The sequence below is a fragment of the Pelecanus crispus genome, chromosome 3 (genome assembly GCF_030463565.1).
Source record: "Pelecanus crispus isolate bPelCri1 chromosome 3, bPelCri1.pri, whole genome shotgun sequence".
Taxonomy (NCBI): Eukaryota; Metazoa; Chordata; class Aves; order Pelecaniformes; family Pelecanidae; genus Pelecanus; species Pelecanus crispus.
Window position 1 is genome coordinate 24,985,706 of NC_134645.1, and position 16,522 is coordinate 25,002,227.

General features: G+C 38.0%; 1 protein-coding gene across 1 annotated transcript in view; it reads left to right on the top strand.

The window, feature by feature from the left end:
* Window positions 1-16,191, top strand: part of CNST (consortin, connexin sorting protein) — a 53,878-nt gene extending 37,687 nt beyond the window's left edge. Inside the window, exons 12-14 of the mRNA XM_075707596.1 lie at window positions 4,771-5,630; window positions 13,335-13,470; window positions 15,147-16,191. Of these exons, the coding sequence (XP_075563711.1) occupies window positions 4,771-5,630; window positions 13,335-13,470; window positions 15,147-15,352 (1,202 nt within the window). The 3' untranslated portion in view covers window positions 15,353-16,191. The remainder of the gene's footprint in view (window positions 1-4,770; window positions 5,631-13,334; window positions 13,471-15,146) is intronic.
* The last annotated feature ends 331 nt before the right edge of the window (window positions 16,192-16,522 follow it).

Genomic DNA, 16,522 nt, shown 5'->3' on the forward strand with positions numbered 1-16,522 from the left:
AGGGTTGGCCTAAGCGACCTCAAGAGGTCCCTTTCAACCTAAATTCTCCTACAAGTGTGTATCAGCCAGGATGTTCAGGAGCACCAGGAATTAACAAAGATTAACAAAGAGAGTCACAGTTCTCTACATGTGTGGATCCTCCTCATCTTCATCCTCTTTTACTATGACCCCTATACTGCCTTTTCTCTGTCTTTGTTCTTGTAACTTGACTAAACACAAAACACTGAAAACATGAAACAAACATGTTCTACAGCTCAGAAAGCAGATCAAAAGAACCCGATGCTTTTTATGTTTCTATGGTTGGAAATTCCCGTGGAAAAAAATTAGGCACTTGCGATTTTTCCATTGTTTTTATTCCAAGTGGGAACAAAAGCTTTCTGGAGAGCGGTATTTCCGAATGTTTGAAACTTCTGAATTAAGGAGCATTTTATGTCTATGTCAAAATACTGTAGTACAACATCTAGACATATTAAACTTAATGCAGAAGTAATTAATGGTGTAAATGGATTTTTTTTTTTGTGCCTTTCTCTTAATGTAACTTTTGTCAAAATGCCATCAAAATCTTTGGGTTCCTGTGAAATGTTTGTAAATTAATAAAGCTATGTCATTCAACAGAAAGCAGTTCTGCTGAGAATTTTCCAGCAGTTCTGAGTACTTTTTCAATACAAAGATATGAATATTTCAAGCCTAACTCAAAATTAAATGCTTCAAATTTGCAAAAGATGCTTTTCACAAATTAGCACGTTCTTGAGGAAGCATCCTGACAGGTGTCTCGATCTGTTAAGGCAGTGCCTGGTCAGCTAGCTACTGCTGCCCTTCACTGAGTCAGTGCGTCAGCAGCATGAGGCTGAATGGTTTTGTTGCAGTTAGAAGGCTTTGGGTAGGAGAGGCATCGATATGAACTAAAACAGAAATTGGACAAAGATGATCCATAACTCTGAATTTGTATACACTGCTCAGTGCTGTGCAAAAAATATTCGAGCTGTGGCTGAGTGATCCAGCTCAGGACTAGCAGCAATATGGCCATTTGGAGCTGGTTCTTGATTTTGTCTGAACCCCAGCAGAATCCTATACTGTAATAACCATACAGTTCCTAGTATTTAAACTAACCTGTTCAGCATTAGCCTAAATGCGTGAGCCTTCTCACTGAAAACTTAGAGTGTCTGTCTTCTGCTTTTTGGGTGTTTTTTTTTTTCTTTACATCAACAAAAATGGGAAGTACCTGTGTAAACTTTTTCTTCTTCTCTTAGAAATTTATCTGCCAATCTGCAGGGGGAACTACTTAACTCACCTAGCTGTTGGTAGTAGAATTCTGACTTATAGTAAGACAAGAAAAGGAAATTCTCAAGTGGTTTGAAGACTGTCTTTCATATGCCCAAAATAAGAATTCATCTAGCAGTTATCAATAAGAAGGTATTAGCTTATACACAGAGAGAGATATATATTGCATTGTAGAGATTGTTGCACTGTACTATGGTAGCATCTTTGAAGTAAAATCACACTTCCTTACTAATCTAAGGCAAAAGTTACTCCTCTGACTTATTGCAGGCATTTGGGCACACAGTTTGAGCCTCTGTAGGCAGTTGATCCTAAGAATTCATGATTCCTTTCTCCTGGGGATACAGTGACTAGGAAACAGCTTTATAAGAAGTTGGCTAGTCAAGATTCCTGGGAGAGTCACTAAATTAGTTTAATGCCCTTCTGAGCAAGGGTTGTGAATAGCCTGTTCTGTTACATTTTCCTTTCTGGCAGATTTTCTCTTTGAGTCTATCAACAGAGAGAACTGGGCCCTTAAAGCTATGTATGTATATTAAAAGATGAAATTTTATACATCTTATATGCATTAATTTCTTCAGTTTCTGACTGAAAGCCTTAATAGCCTTAGTGTTAACTACAGATAATAAAATTCATGTGCTTCATGAAACATTTTCTAACAAAATGATGAATTTAATAAAACCTTTAGCATAAGTTTGCAGTGTGTACGTATAGACCTGTTCCAAGGTGGGGAGAAACTGCTTATACCCTGTTTTCTTTTAGCTCATGTGGGATTTGTTTTTAAATGGGAAGAGGGACAAAGCTGGATAAGTGTGAATTCTCCACTGATAGAATGCCATAGGTCAGTACTCTCTCTGCTAGGCTGTCTTGGATTAACAGGATAAAAAAGTGGTGGCTACAGTTTTCTGTGATGAGCAAAGTGAGTGTTAATTTTGAAGTAACTCTGGGGAAAGAAAAAAAACATTTCTTAAATTACCATAAGTGCTTTGTTGCTAGAAAATTTTCAGTAGACATTTTGTTATATCTCTGACAGTCAGATAAAAATTATTGCCACGTTGGTGGGTACGTCTTCATTTAACTTAGTAGGAAAAAGCATCTTTTCTAAATAAGTGTTCGAGTACTTGTCTTAACTTGCCTTGACTCTATAGTGGGCATGGGTTGTCTAAAGCAGGTGTTTTGAAGTAGGTGTAAAGAAAATATTGGAAGATGCTGAAAATTTGATGTGGAATGTAACAATGGTCGTTACATCTCAGTTACTGTATGTCATGGATCGTACAGGATCCTACAATACATAGGATCATGTATTACTTCGGAACAGAGCCCTGAGCTCAAGGGCCACCTTTCATGGTAAAGAATTTGATTTAATTTCCAATGTTACTTAATCTTTGTTGCAATTGAGGCTGCCAACAAAGATGCCTGTTGTAATGTGGATGTATCTGCTAGGAAAAATTGACAGATGGTAACAAAATCTTGTACCAATAATCCAGGCTGTGTTTGAACTCATGACCTATATGTGAAGGGCTCGGTATCCCGTTACAAATCCCTTGAGCTATCTACTTATCTGTGTCTCATTTTCAGAAAGTCCCTGTCTCATGCCCATTTCTTCTTTCAGTGTTTTACAGAAGTTAGGTTCCCCATACCCTTTTCATCTGTTAATGTTGTTGTGATTTTTTTTCTGCATTTTGAGATGGTGGATATTCTCTTTTTCAATTTGTAAGCCGGTCTGTTCTATGCTATCTTGTATTTCATTATCCTTTAAAATGGGAATAGTTTAGAGTTTAATGAAACTGTTCCATTTCTATTGAGGAGTGGCTGAGGGAACTGGGGTTGTTTAGTCTGGAGAAGAGGAGGCTGAGGGGAGACCTTATTGCTCTCTACAACTACCTGAAAGGAGGTTGTAGTGAGGCGGGTGTTGGTCTCTTCTCCCAAGTAGATAATGATAGGACAAGAGGAAATGGGCTCAAGCTGCGCAAGGGGAGGTTTAGGAAATTTAGGAAATTAGGAAAAATTTCTTCACGGAAAGGGTAGTCAAGCATTGGAACAGGCTGCCCAGAGAGGTGGTGGAGTCACCATCCCTGGAAGTGCTCAAAAAACGGGTAGATGTGGCACTCTGGGACATGGTTTAGTCTAGTCTACCCTTGATTGGTTTAGAGTGGACTTGGTAGTGTAGGTTAATGGTTGGACTGGATGACCTTAAAGGTCTTTTCCAACCTAAACGATTCTATGATTCTATGATTCTATGAATACAATGAATTAATGCAAACATTTTTTTAAAGACTAAGAAACATGACCCTGTTTCATGTAAGAAGTTCAGGAAATTGCTTAGATTTTAAGTGAGGTTTTAGCAGGTGAGGAAGGGTAAGATTGGCAGAGATGTCCAGTAATTCTTGTGAGAACCTATACAGTTAATAAGAGCATTGTTTGGTCTCCTCATTAATCTGTTCATAAGACCTTTCTGCTTTTGCTATGACAAAAAATGCAAATGAGTGTTTTCTAGAGGTATTAATTTGTTGTTTGAGGTTATTACTATTACTGTAACAGTAGTCCTACTATAACATAACCTTACCTTAGTTTTTATTAAAGTATGGAATAAAAGACAGTTTCTGTCATAGCTAGCTTGCTTTGGTATTCTAATTCTAAACACGCCCTTTCTCTCTTAAGCCTAAAAGGGGAGATTTGGCTTTGGGCTTCTCATAATGGCTAATGTCTAATAATTTTATTGACAGCTTTGGCTAACCATCTACTCCTTCATCAGCAGAGCATGCCAATAGTAGGTGAATTCACAAGATATGTAGAATTCCCTTTGTTTCTCTCTGAAATTTAAGATAAGAAAAATCCATTTTCATTTGTATTGTAAATGTGAATACAGAAATAAGCTGCATCTAATTGCATTTTTTAATATGTGAACTAACATACATATCCAAAAAGCAACATCCTTTTATGAAGTCCGTTATGTAAAATATTATAATTGGATATTTAATTTAGCATTAACCAAAGGAGGTAGTTACCCACTTGAATTTTTTATTAGATTAGTATGATTTCAGCTGCTTTAAAGAAAATGCAGATATCTCCCTGTGTGATAGATACACTAGCATCAAAATACAGTTTTCTGTAATTAAGTGCATTTGTCTGAACTCCAGGCCTCCATGAGATGCACTCACATAAAATATGCTTTAGAAGTAATGTGGCTGTTCAGAAAGGTACGTACTTACATATTGTACTTGAAGTATGGGAGTAACTCTTTTCAGGAGGGCAATGAAGCATGTGCTTTGCCTGCAAGAATGTGTGCAAATACTTTGCTGAGTCAGGAGTCAGCTTTTCAGACTACTAAAGAAACTTTTATTCTGACTGGAGCATAAAATACCTGCCCTTTATGGGAGTGCATTTTAAAGCATTAGGTTACAATGTTATCAAATCACAGTATACTCTTTCCCCCCTGGGCTGAGGCTTTGAATCATTTAAAAACACTGGAACTGTTTTTCCTGTTGCACTTAGGTACTGAAACTTGTCCTGGCGTTGGACCAAAGAAAGAAGATAAACAGCAGAGCACTAGTCCTCCAGGTGAAAATAAAACTGAGAGACAGACAGAGGCAGCAAGCCTTTGGGTAGCTGCAGGAAAGGACCACATGGAGGAGCAGCACTGCAGTGCTGAATCAACACTGGAGCCACACACCCAGTCCACAGGGACAGTGGGCAGGCCTTCTTCGGGCTGTTTATCATCTGGGAATGCCGGTAAAGATAACAGTTTGCAGCTGAGAGAAAGACAGCTCTCTAAGGATGCAGAAAAAATAGAAGGCACAGCTGGGGAGCCTGGAGTGAAACTCCCTCTTGAGCCAATGGTAGATGCTCTGGTTTTAACAGATGCTGATTATATGCCTACTGATAAAGATGTGCAAGCTGATAGAAGTCTGCTCAGATCAAAACATGCTGCTGGCTCTTCAGAAATTACTAGTGGCCAGCTTGGAAATAGTGATTTAAAGGAGCAACAGAAACAGCCTGATGGTGATGAAAAATCTTCGTGGGACAGAACTGCATTAAATGTATGCTCTGCATGTAATAAAGTGTCTGAGGATGAGAGTACTGCCCATTTACAAGTATGCAAGGAAATACAGAGAGCAGCAGGACAGGAGGAGAAGGTAAATAATGAAGAACAAGAAGATTTATTTCTCAGATTTTTAAATGGTAACATAATAGACACTGAAGAATCATTTGCAAACTTAGCAAACCAAGAGGACTTTGACACTGTTCCAGATATTTCACCTGAACGAGCATCTTCCAACTCACTGGAAGCTTTATCACTAGATGACAGCTTTTCTTCTCTTGATGAACTGGCAAGAAGGATAGAGATTGCTGAGGTAAATACTGTGAATCCTATAAAATCTTCCATGTTTATCTCAATTAAAATATTTTAGATATTGCCAACTTCAAAAATATGTTAAATATTCCTTCATATATCACTCTTTTTAATCTGAAAATAAAGCTGTACTTAATTGTTCTGAGTTAATTCAGAAAAAAGTTTCTTTTTGCCTGTTTGCCACCTCCTCCACTATCAGTGCTCTGTGTTTCTAAAAATTAGATTGATTTTTAACATGTGAGTGTGAACACCTTTTTTTTTATTCTCACAGAGACTGTTAGGAGATGGCCTGACAATTCAAGTTAAAACACAATTTCACGTTAGAGATCTACATAATGCCTATGATGTAACATGTGGTTCGTTTCTACTCACAGAATAAAATTTGCTTTTCTGTGCCTATTCCATATAGGTGAGAATTACATATGTAATAAACTCTGTGCAGATGAATGTATGGGCTTCTAATTTTGCCACGTTTAGGCAGTTTTGTTGTTCAGCCAAAACTAAGAAAGAACTTATAAGCCTCAACCCACCTTTCTGAAGCTCTGCTGATAGGCCACAACAAGGATGAGTGCTTCATAAACTAAATTGCTCTTCTGAAAATACAGATTTATTACTTTGGGACTTTTTTGGAGAGTGTATGATGACATCTTCGCTTCATTTGTCTTCTGGTTTTGGTGCATTTGCAACCATGGGACCTTAAAAGCTTTTTCTTTAAATGAAAAAATGAGATTATTGCGAAATTAAGTGATTCCAGATGCTGGAGGGGGAAGACTTCTAGAAAGGTATCTTCTTAGTTCATCTCTATTTTTAATGCATTTAACAATACAACATCCCTTAGCAATAAAGTAACAGTACTTCTTTACAGATCAGAAGCTAAGGTGCAGAGACCAAGAACCCATGATCGCTCAGGGACAGCAGCCAAGCAGGAAACTAAATACTGGGGATCCATGCTGATGTTATTACATGTTTGGCAAAATCTCCAGAGCTGGAAACAGAGTATTTTGGTTTTTCTCCCCACCTAAACAGCCTCTTGTCTCCTTTGCGAGGTCATTCATGCTGACCTGTCCCTAAAACACCTTGTCTTTCTGTGGGATGTCCAGAAGCTTACCACATACCAGGACTGAGGGCCATGTGCACAAAGCTGTACACAAGCTCTTGACAACATGCAGATGTGGAAACCCACATACGTGTTCATACATGTAATCAAACTTTTGCACTAAATGCATTGGCTTGTGTTCACTTGGAGGATGGTTTTGAAAAAAAGCATTTTGTTGACAGTCTGTGCTAAGCCCATATACCTGTATAACAGAAGAGTAATTTAAATATCATCCCTATGGATTAGATTTCTTTTGACCCCACTGAAAGTTCAGCATTTTAAGCTACAGGAGAGAACTGTTCTGTTTCGTGTAGAAAAATCCTGAACTAATCCTACAGCAATTATTTTTAAATTGCTGTGTTAGTGCCACATGCATTTTAGAGGATGGGATAGGAAACAGCATATTGATACTGTTAGAAAAATTATGCTTGTATTGATTGGCCCAGTGACTGCTGATGATGCTTTACAGGGAATCTAGTTTCATTTCTAGTTTGCTATCCTGATGCTAGTACTGCCAGTACTCTGATGGCCAGTTGAGTCTCTGGAGAGGAAAAAGTACCTTAAGTCTTTCCATAGTACTTTTTCTGGCCATATAAGGCATAATGTTAGCTGGCACTGGTAGGATTCTTTTTTAATCGTTCTTAGCAAGAGGCCTCAGTTGTGTGTGAGGCAGGGAGTTTAAATCGGGGAGAAGAAGGATTAATCTCAGTACTGATTAATATTTGTAATATGCAGCATCTGGGACTGTTTTGCAATATCTGGAATTTCTAGGTGCAGCAGGGCGAATTACTGACAGCACAGCAGCTTGTATTGTTTCATTATACACTTATATTTTGGTTTTCGAGTTAATCTTACCACTTATTGTTACCCTAGGAGTTGCTTTTCAGAAGTTCTGAGCACCTACAGCTTCCTTGGAAGACACCAGGAATTCAGAGAGTTTGGCACCCCTGAGAAAGCAGCACTGTTAACTTGCTTTCACTGATTTTGTTTTAGTGCTAAAATAAGATTCCAGTGATGTTTTGATAAGCAGACTGATCTTTGCACCCAGCTATAGCATTTCTTCCTTTCTTGTCCTCCTGAAGCCTTTGAAGTTGCATTGTTCAGGCTGTGGCCATCTAATAAGGTGACAATGTTTTCATACAGTAGTTGTGAAAGAAATACCTAGAAAATGCATTGGTAGCCACATGAATGAAATTAAATTAATTAAATGAAATGTGCCAGTGTGACAGTTAAAAAACAAACAAACAAACAAAAAAACATAAATCAATTTGACCGTGATAAAACTTGTCATGGAGTAAGTATTTACAAAATTGCCACAAGTAAGTTAGAATGGAAGGCAGAAATAAAGATTATTCTGAAATAACCTAGGTACAAAAATCATGTGGTAGGACAAAATTTCATTAATATTCTTCAATGGAGGTGTAATTAATTTATTGAAAATGGGGAAGGGTAAGTACTTGTGTATGTATTTACAGTTAGGAAGTTTTGTTTGACCACATATTGAGATCAGAAAATCATCTCATGTAGTTCTCTAGATCCTTTTTGTCACTTGCTTTTAGTCTACCATTTACAATAACTAATTACAAGACTGAAAATCCACTAAATTCTGACTCTGGCAATTATTAAATAATTGCAAAACTAAAACAGTACTTTACATATTGTACAGGCCCTTATACTGGGTATTTCTTCACTAGTACAAATGGTGCATGACAATGTGCAAATGATGGAAAATCATTGTCATTTTATAGAAACTAGATTCATACAGCTAACAAAGAGCTTTGAAGCACAGTCAGCAGTTGGCAGCAACAGGTATCAGAAGTGTGTAACCTCTTCTTAGATCTCTTTGCTATCATTTCTGTGAGAATGACATGACACACCAGCAGTTAAAAAAATTGTAACCTCAATAATGTAAGTTGTATTTTGCCATATGAAAGAAAAGTTTATAACATAAGCTTTTTATCTGAGTGATGATTAGGGAAATGAGTAAAATCTTAATGTTTTTCCTTATTCGAAAATCATCATTTGAAATTTCTTTCAGAAAGCGATGATAGTGAAACTCTCTACCACAACATAAGGTAGCAGCTTTTGGTTGGCACTGTTTGTACTCCAAGACTTTTTAATAGTACTGAGTGTGTACTGACTAGCAGTTGATTTGATTGCAGAAATGAAGTCTCCACCTACCTGTACTAGGTCTGGAGACAATGCCTTGTTGAGATCCCCTGTTCTTTTGTATGGCTCGGGTCCTGTAGTTTTGAGTTTGCAAGAATTATGCTTCCATATGAAATGCTTACACAGCATCAGAGTTATTTATTGCTGTATAAAGGAGCCCCGGTACTAATACGCATGGCAAGTGTATTAGCAGAAAAATGGTTTGAGTCTGATGCTGTGGTATGAATAGTGATTCAGCTAAGTTAGTTCCTTTTCAAAGACAAATTATTCATGTAGCTAATGTACTTTATTAGCGAAGGGGTTTGTCTGCTGCTTATAGCTTAACCCAGGGCAGTCTTGCTTTTTGTCAGTTTGTTGTAAAGTTATGTATTACTGCTTTAAAAAAATCGAGTATTGCTAGAAATAAAACTGTAGGCCTTTGCCAAGAATAAGGAATACAGCCCACAGAAGAATACACAAACAAAACTCCTCCTTGAGTAGTTCTCTGCATTCAGACCAAAATACGTCATACAATGAACTTTTCTTCCCAGATCCCAGTTTGCAGTGCCTCTGGTTTTGGGGGTTTTATTTACTTCTTTATGCTATGAATTATTCCAATAGTCAAGTTTAATATGTTTAACTTATTTTCATAGTTTTGTCTAAGTTTATAAATATATATACATATCATCTTTGGTGAAAATATGCATAATATAAGAAGGGTTTTTTAATATTTTATTAGCAAATGTTGTTTTAAACAGAGACAGGTAGTTTAATGAGAGTTTATTGTTTCTTATTTTGCAGCCAGGATATTAAACTTTATCCAAAAAAGTTTAAAAGTTTTCTGTGAAGCAGAATCACTTTGTTATTCATAGTGGTAAAAACAGAAAAGCTAAAATGTTTAACGAAGTTTCAATTAACCAACAGTCATTGCTGCTTTCCTTTTTGACTGTTGGTCAAAATGCTACTACATACCTGTACGACATTTTCAGTTCCTGTACAGTAATAATAAAAGCTCCGGTCAAAAGATTTTGTGAAGGCCAACAGAGCTGAGTGAGTAAGCTCAGTTACAGAGATGCTCCAAGAGCATCTTTTGTTAATTATCCACCTTAAAATTAAGAAAGTGTTTGATGTTTTGATAGGGTCCTTTATGTAGCTCTTTTATGTAACACAGAGCTGTTTGCAGTGCAGCCTAGTCCAAACCTACATTTTTCCTCCTATGGTTCAAGTCAAGCAGAGGCTTGACTTGTGGTCAACCATATTATCCACAGTTCCCTTGTTAACTTCCAGTTTAAATAATGTATTCTGCCTTTTTAAATTCCTCCAAAAGGCTGGAATGGAAAACTTCAAGTCTTGCATGGCAGCTAAGTCCCTCTCCTTGGATGTTTAATTAATGGAAGATGGATCTAATACAATCAGTTTGTATATTGCTTTGAAATCTTTCTAAATGAAAGGTATGGCAGAAAAATACATTTACAGTTGTTTTAATTGAACAAGATTTTATTTGTAGCAAGACAGACCCTATTCTTACATGATAATCTTACTTACAGTAATGACATTTTTATGACTGAAAATAAGAAAAATAAAATGTGGTGATGTTTGCATTAAATATTTTTGAGCTTTACTTAAGAATATGGTAGAAAAGAAGGTGTAGATTTTGCTTTATGCAGAATTCCATATGTTTGTGTTTGCATTTTAACAATAAACTGTATCCTGATTAGGAGGCATAGCTTTGTCCTTTGCGGAACAAAAAAACCCCTTAATTATGTGACTTGTGAAATTCAAAGGCAGATGAAATATTCTAGATATGAATTACATATCATGTAAAGGGGATGTTCTTAAAAATACAGTCTATGGCTTTTGTCGGGACAGGAGAGTAACACTAACCACACTGATTTTATTGCAAAATCAAAAGCCCTTGCTCCCCCTTTTTAAGCAAAAGAAGATGCTCAGAATAGAGAAACCTGTGCTGTGTCAATTAGTTCTTTATACATTTAGAAGTAAATCCCGACACATAGCCATGTAGGCTGGCAGGGAAAGTAAGTGAACCTCACTGTAGCAAGACTTTCCTTCACAAGCCTTTTACGTAACTGTAATCAGTGAAACACGCGTTTCCACATAATCATGTCAAAGATATCCCTCTGGTTTTAAGCTTGGAGAAGACAGAGCTTGTGACACAGTCATTGAAAAACTACCGAGAGCCAACAGACAAAATGAAGTGTCTCAGTTGCAAATGACTACTTACAGGATGGACCAGCACACACCACTCCTAGGGCAGACTGGTACCAATGCCCCGCCGGCCCTGGGTGATGTTCCTGCCAAATGCAGTCCAAGCCACTTGTGAACATGCATGCCAGGTGACAGCTAGCCTGCTGCGTGGGTGGTGTGGGAGGAGCCATTGATCCTCTTTATGAAAGCAATGCTGTACACAGAAGATTAAAATAATCTACTCTTTGAAAAGACGTCATTTCATCTCTGACCTCCCAAATAAATAAGACAAATTAATGTACTCCTACATGATTCCCCTTCCTTGTCACAACAAGGAAGCATAAGTGTTGATTTTTCTGGCCAGCCTGATAAATTTTCATGGCAGTTCCACAAGGCTAATTTAACATTACCAGCAGAAGCTTCACCCCAGTGCACTTGTCTGTTGTGATGAGACACTTGGAGGCTATTATTTCTGGTTCATTTGTGCCAAACAGTGGTTCTTCGTATGTTGACTTAAACAATTTCTTTCCACCACCCCCACACTTTCACTACTTTGTAAGTGTTTTGTTGCATTGTTTCATTAAATAATCTGTTCAAGCTCTTGAGCAGATAATCAAAAGGGAAAGTGAGTATCAAAAGGGGAAGCGTGGCAGAGATCAATTTTATCCTCTCAGTTGTGATTTTGGGAAAAACTGGTAGACTGTGGGCATATACCCACAGTGACCAACTCTGCGAGTTGTTCAGGGCAACGTTATTTGTCCAGTTGAGGGCTATAAAATACTGCCAGACTAGAGACCTGCAAATGTAATTGCCACATTTATCAGTTAAAATGTTGCAAGCGCCAAATGCTGTAGTTGGTACAGTGCCTGCTGGATCTGCGTTTCGCCGTGTTCAGTGCACCATCTCTCCGATTACAGCGTGCATCGATGCATTATATAAGCTCGTAGCATGAAGCAAGTTTAGGGGCGTAAGTTACAAAGTCACTTGTTTTCTGGTTTTCTGCAGCTCTGATAATTGCAATGCAAATCAGTTTTTATGCATAGTCTTCTAACTTGATTAGATTAGGGGGAGAGTTAAGCAGTCAGTTGTCTGCAACCACAGTGTTATCTGGAAAGTTGCTTTTTTCCCCACTGAGTTTTTGTGAAAATTATAGGCATTTAGGGTCATCTCCTACATAGATGAGTTGCAAACTCCGTTGCAAACATGGTATGTTTTCTTGCCTGTAGCACAAATGTATACAGATTACTTTTCAATTTAACAAATGTTATTGCTGATCTACAGAATAAGTTCTAAAATTGCTACTCATATTTATGAAGAGATGACTAAGACTTTTTTTTCAGGTAGAGATGAACTCAAGATAAAAAAGGGCATGTCTAAATATGCTTCCTACTTTAATTTCTGTTTATTTCTAGGACACCAGGAATTTTTCTCCTGATACTTCCCCTACTTTCATGTCTTCAATAACTACGAAATTACAGACTGCTCAGGCTGGCATAACATCGTAGTATGGCTTAGCATATACTCTTGCAGCTAAGCCAAATGCTATAGTAAAGGAAAGAGAAGTTACGGTTTATTGACTTGCTGACTGCATCACTGTTTGTGCAAGCTGTCTGGGTGACCAGCCTGTAGGGAACGATTTTTGAACTACCACTGTATCCAGAGAGTTTACTATGATGTGGAGCTGGAATCTATCCAGACCATTGAAGCTTTCTTTTCCCAGATGCTATCTCTTTTTAGTTTTGTGGTCCCACTGTAGCTTGTTGTCCACCCTGGGGAACCAATTGCAATGCTGGAAAATTAATCTTACAATAAGTATTTGATAGTCTCTGCAGGGTATTATCTTTGGAGAGGCAGCAGCAGTGTGTCACTGACTTCTTTTTGCCCTCTGATGATGGTGGTTTTGATGCAAACCCTCCTCACCACTGCCCCAACCCATGTGATTTAGTAACGTAAGTTTACAAAGGAACTGTTGCAGTGAATACAAAGTATGATTCAAACAGTGAATGTACGTGTGTTTAACTTTGACAGCAATTAAGGACAAGTAGTGTCAGCAGAATGATACTGCAGCTGTCCTGCATGTTAAGGAATTGATATATTCAAGAAGGAGGTTTCACAAGTGCTGCAATGTTTAAGAAAAGTAGAGTGGAAACCATTTTTTTAACTGTTTAGCTCATTTCCTCCTTAAAGTCATTGTTAAATAGATCTCATGCTTGGATTTCTCACATCTCTTGTACCCTTCACTGTCTTTCCTGATAGATTGCCCCAGCGAAAGGATTGGTGTCTATACTAAAGAAGAGAGATGACGGGGAAGGAAAAACAGTTGCTCAAGACCAGCAAAGGCAAACAAAGAGAAGAGTGCGATTCCAAGAAATGGAAGACACATTGGATCAAGGTAATTTAAAGCTGTTAATTCATGGGTTGCACTCTTGGCGTGCAAATGATGTTGACCTTTTTGTTCACAAGAGCAAAGTGGGTGTTCATTGCACATACTGTCTTGGCTTTTTAAAACTTAATCAAGTAATAAGTGAAGGTGATTGATTGAAGATTATTCTATACCAGGTTTGGGTAACAAAGCTACAGAAGGATACAATAAGTACACTTCTGTTTTAAAGCTTGGTTGAGACTGAAGCCACGGGGTTTTTCCTCTGGCTGAGTGATTTGCGAGTGACATCTAATGGATGTCCTTTCTAATGTTTAGAACTTAGAGGTGGGAGGTGCAGGCTTTCTCCCTAAATCTAATCCATGTAGGTAAAGAGGGATGCAAAAGAAACAAGTCTGTTGTGCTTTGTCGACAGGTAGCTTTCCAACCCTTTCTAGTCGACCATGGGACTGGAGGGTGTCAGATTTTAACATTGCCTTATAATTATACATCCATATTTATATTTGCTAGCTGTCATTCAATTTGGCTAAACACCTTACTGCCTCTTTGATGGGCTAAATAGCCTCAGAGAAGTACAATATATTATTTTGTTATGCTTTTCTTGGAGTTTAAGATCTCTATTATTCAAACTAAAGAGATGTTAAGAAAAATACTTTTGGTTACTAATGATAGTACTTTCTATATCTACTGTGTGTGCCAGCCACTAAAGGGTATTAATGGAGGTCTTTAGCACTTAGAAGTGCATTAGGTGTGTCTCATACACTGAAAATAAAATCCATTCATTGCCCAAAAGGGAGCTTATTGAATCTTTTTCTTGAAATTATATTAAAAGAATTGTTTTAAATAAAATCTCAATTAGAGTTTCTTCTATGATTTTTTTTTTTTTCCCAGGGATTTAGTGATTCAAAAGGGAAGCTGTTTATTATTATTGATTTCAAACACACAAAAAAAGTGCTTGAATGTTTCTTTTTTTCTTTTCCCCTGCTTCTTCTCCCCGATGTAGAGTGAAGGGAGTTCAGAAATTTTCTTAGAGCCTCTTCAATCTGACAGAAGATGCAGATGTTGTCCACACATACCAGTTACCAAGGTCAAGCAAGGTTGTGAGGATGTAGCAGCACCTCTGCAACCTCTGTATTGCTCTTACTCTGGAATAAAAAAATCATACAAAGAGTTATCACAGAATAACTGGGATGTAAAATAACCCTTCACATTAGCCTACCCTGAAGGTTTTGTCTCTATCCTTACAGTCAAAATGTGAGAGTAAACATAAACAGTTCGTGGTAACACAGTCAGTGTCAGTACAAATGAAGCAAGAATGTTTCCATCTGGTTTAGTTTCAAAACTTTCGTTTCATTTCAGCGATTTCCATGAAGGAAAGCTTTGGTTCTCTGACATTCTCAGAATGAAGTGCATTTTGCTTCAGTGTGGAATGACTCCACAAGTGATATCAGTAAGGACAGGTACACAGGTTGCAGAAATGAAGCTATTTAATTATTTAGGTTTCTGAAAAGACTGGGTAGAGAAACATACAGTTCCTGGTATGTATTATGGTCACTTTGACACGGTAAGCATTATAGCGTTTACCGACCCTGACCCATTCGTGGTAACAACCTATCTCATTTTCTCACACGTGTTTGTATTGCGTTGTAGATCACCCTTTTTCACCCTTTCTGCTCTTATATTTACAGATGAAGTAGCTGGTGGCTCCTGTATTTTGCTGATCCTGCTGTGCATAGCAACTGTTTTCCTTAGCATTGGAGGAACTGCATTGTACTGCACCTTTGGTGACATGGAATCCCCTGTGTGTACTGATTTTGCAGCCAACATGGATTTCTATTATACCCAGATACTGCAGCGTATGGAAGAACTTAAACACTGGATAGCCTCCTCATAGCTGAAATGAGCAGAGACAGCACATTGCGAGCTCATCAATGGTTACTGGAGAGGGTAGAAAAAAGTAGTTATTTAAAGTTCTCTAACACTTGTCACCTGCAGGTGATGTGTATTTGAAGATGTACTTACACTTTTACTTAGAAATAAAGAAAATCCTAGTTTAGGAAGCAGGTGGCAAAATGTTCACATCTTAAGCTGTAGCAGTGTGGTATGGGATAATAAGAAGTTATTCTCTTCACCCTTTTGAGAGAAGGCAAGTAGCTTTTTGGCAACTTGAGCAAGTGAAGAAGAAAGAAGAAAATTAACTGTCTCCTATATGCTCTCCTATTGCCACACATGGTGTAAGCAATCTCTGGAAGCTTAGTAAAAGGACAGCTTTAATTTACAGCTGTTTGTGCAAAGGTGTTGCCTCCAGCTATCATGCAATAAGTCTGCGTTTTATGGAAACATTATTTTTCTTCTAAGTCTTACTATTTTTCTCCATTTTAATTCTCCTGATGAGCCATGTAATTGTTTGGGTGGAGTGAGAAGAGTACAGTGGCATTCACGGAGCCCTCATTTGGTGATTAACAGGCTGACCCTGTATCTTATAGCTTACGGTGAATATCATGAGTGGGATAAATCTGCTGGCAGATTTCACTAAATTTCCTGGACCTTTACTCTTAGTATTGTGTGAGCTGTTTTAGAAATGTGTCATGGTTTAACCCCAGCCAGCAACTAAGCACCATGCAGGCACTCGCTCACTCCCCCTGCCCCGATGAGATGGGGGAGAGAATCAGAAGAGTAAGAGTGAGAAACACTCCTGGGTTGAGATAAGAACAGTTTAATAATTGAAACAAAATAAAGTAAAATAGTAGTAGTAATCATAACAATATAATAGTAATAATAATATACAAAGCAAGTGATGCACAATGCAATTGCTCACCACCCGCCAACCAATACCCAGACAGTTCCTGAGCAGCGATCGCTGCTCCCCGGCCAACCCCCCCCCCCCCCCCCCAGTTTATATACTGAATGTGACATCATATGGTATGGAATAGCCCTTTGGTCAGTTTGGATCAACTAATCTGGCTGTGCCCCCTCCCAGCTTCTTGTGCACCTGGCAGAGCATGGGAAGCTGAAAAGTCCTTCACTAGCATAAGCAGTACTTAGCAACAGCTAAAAACATCAG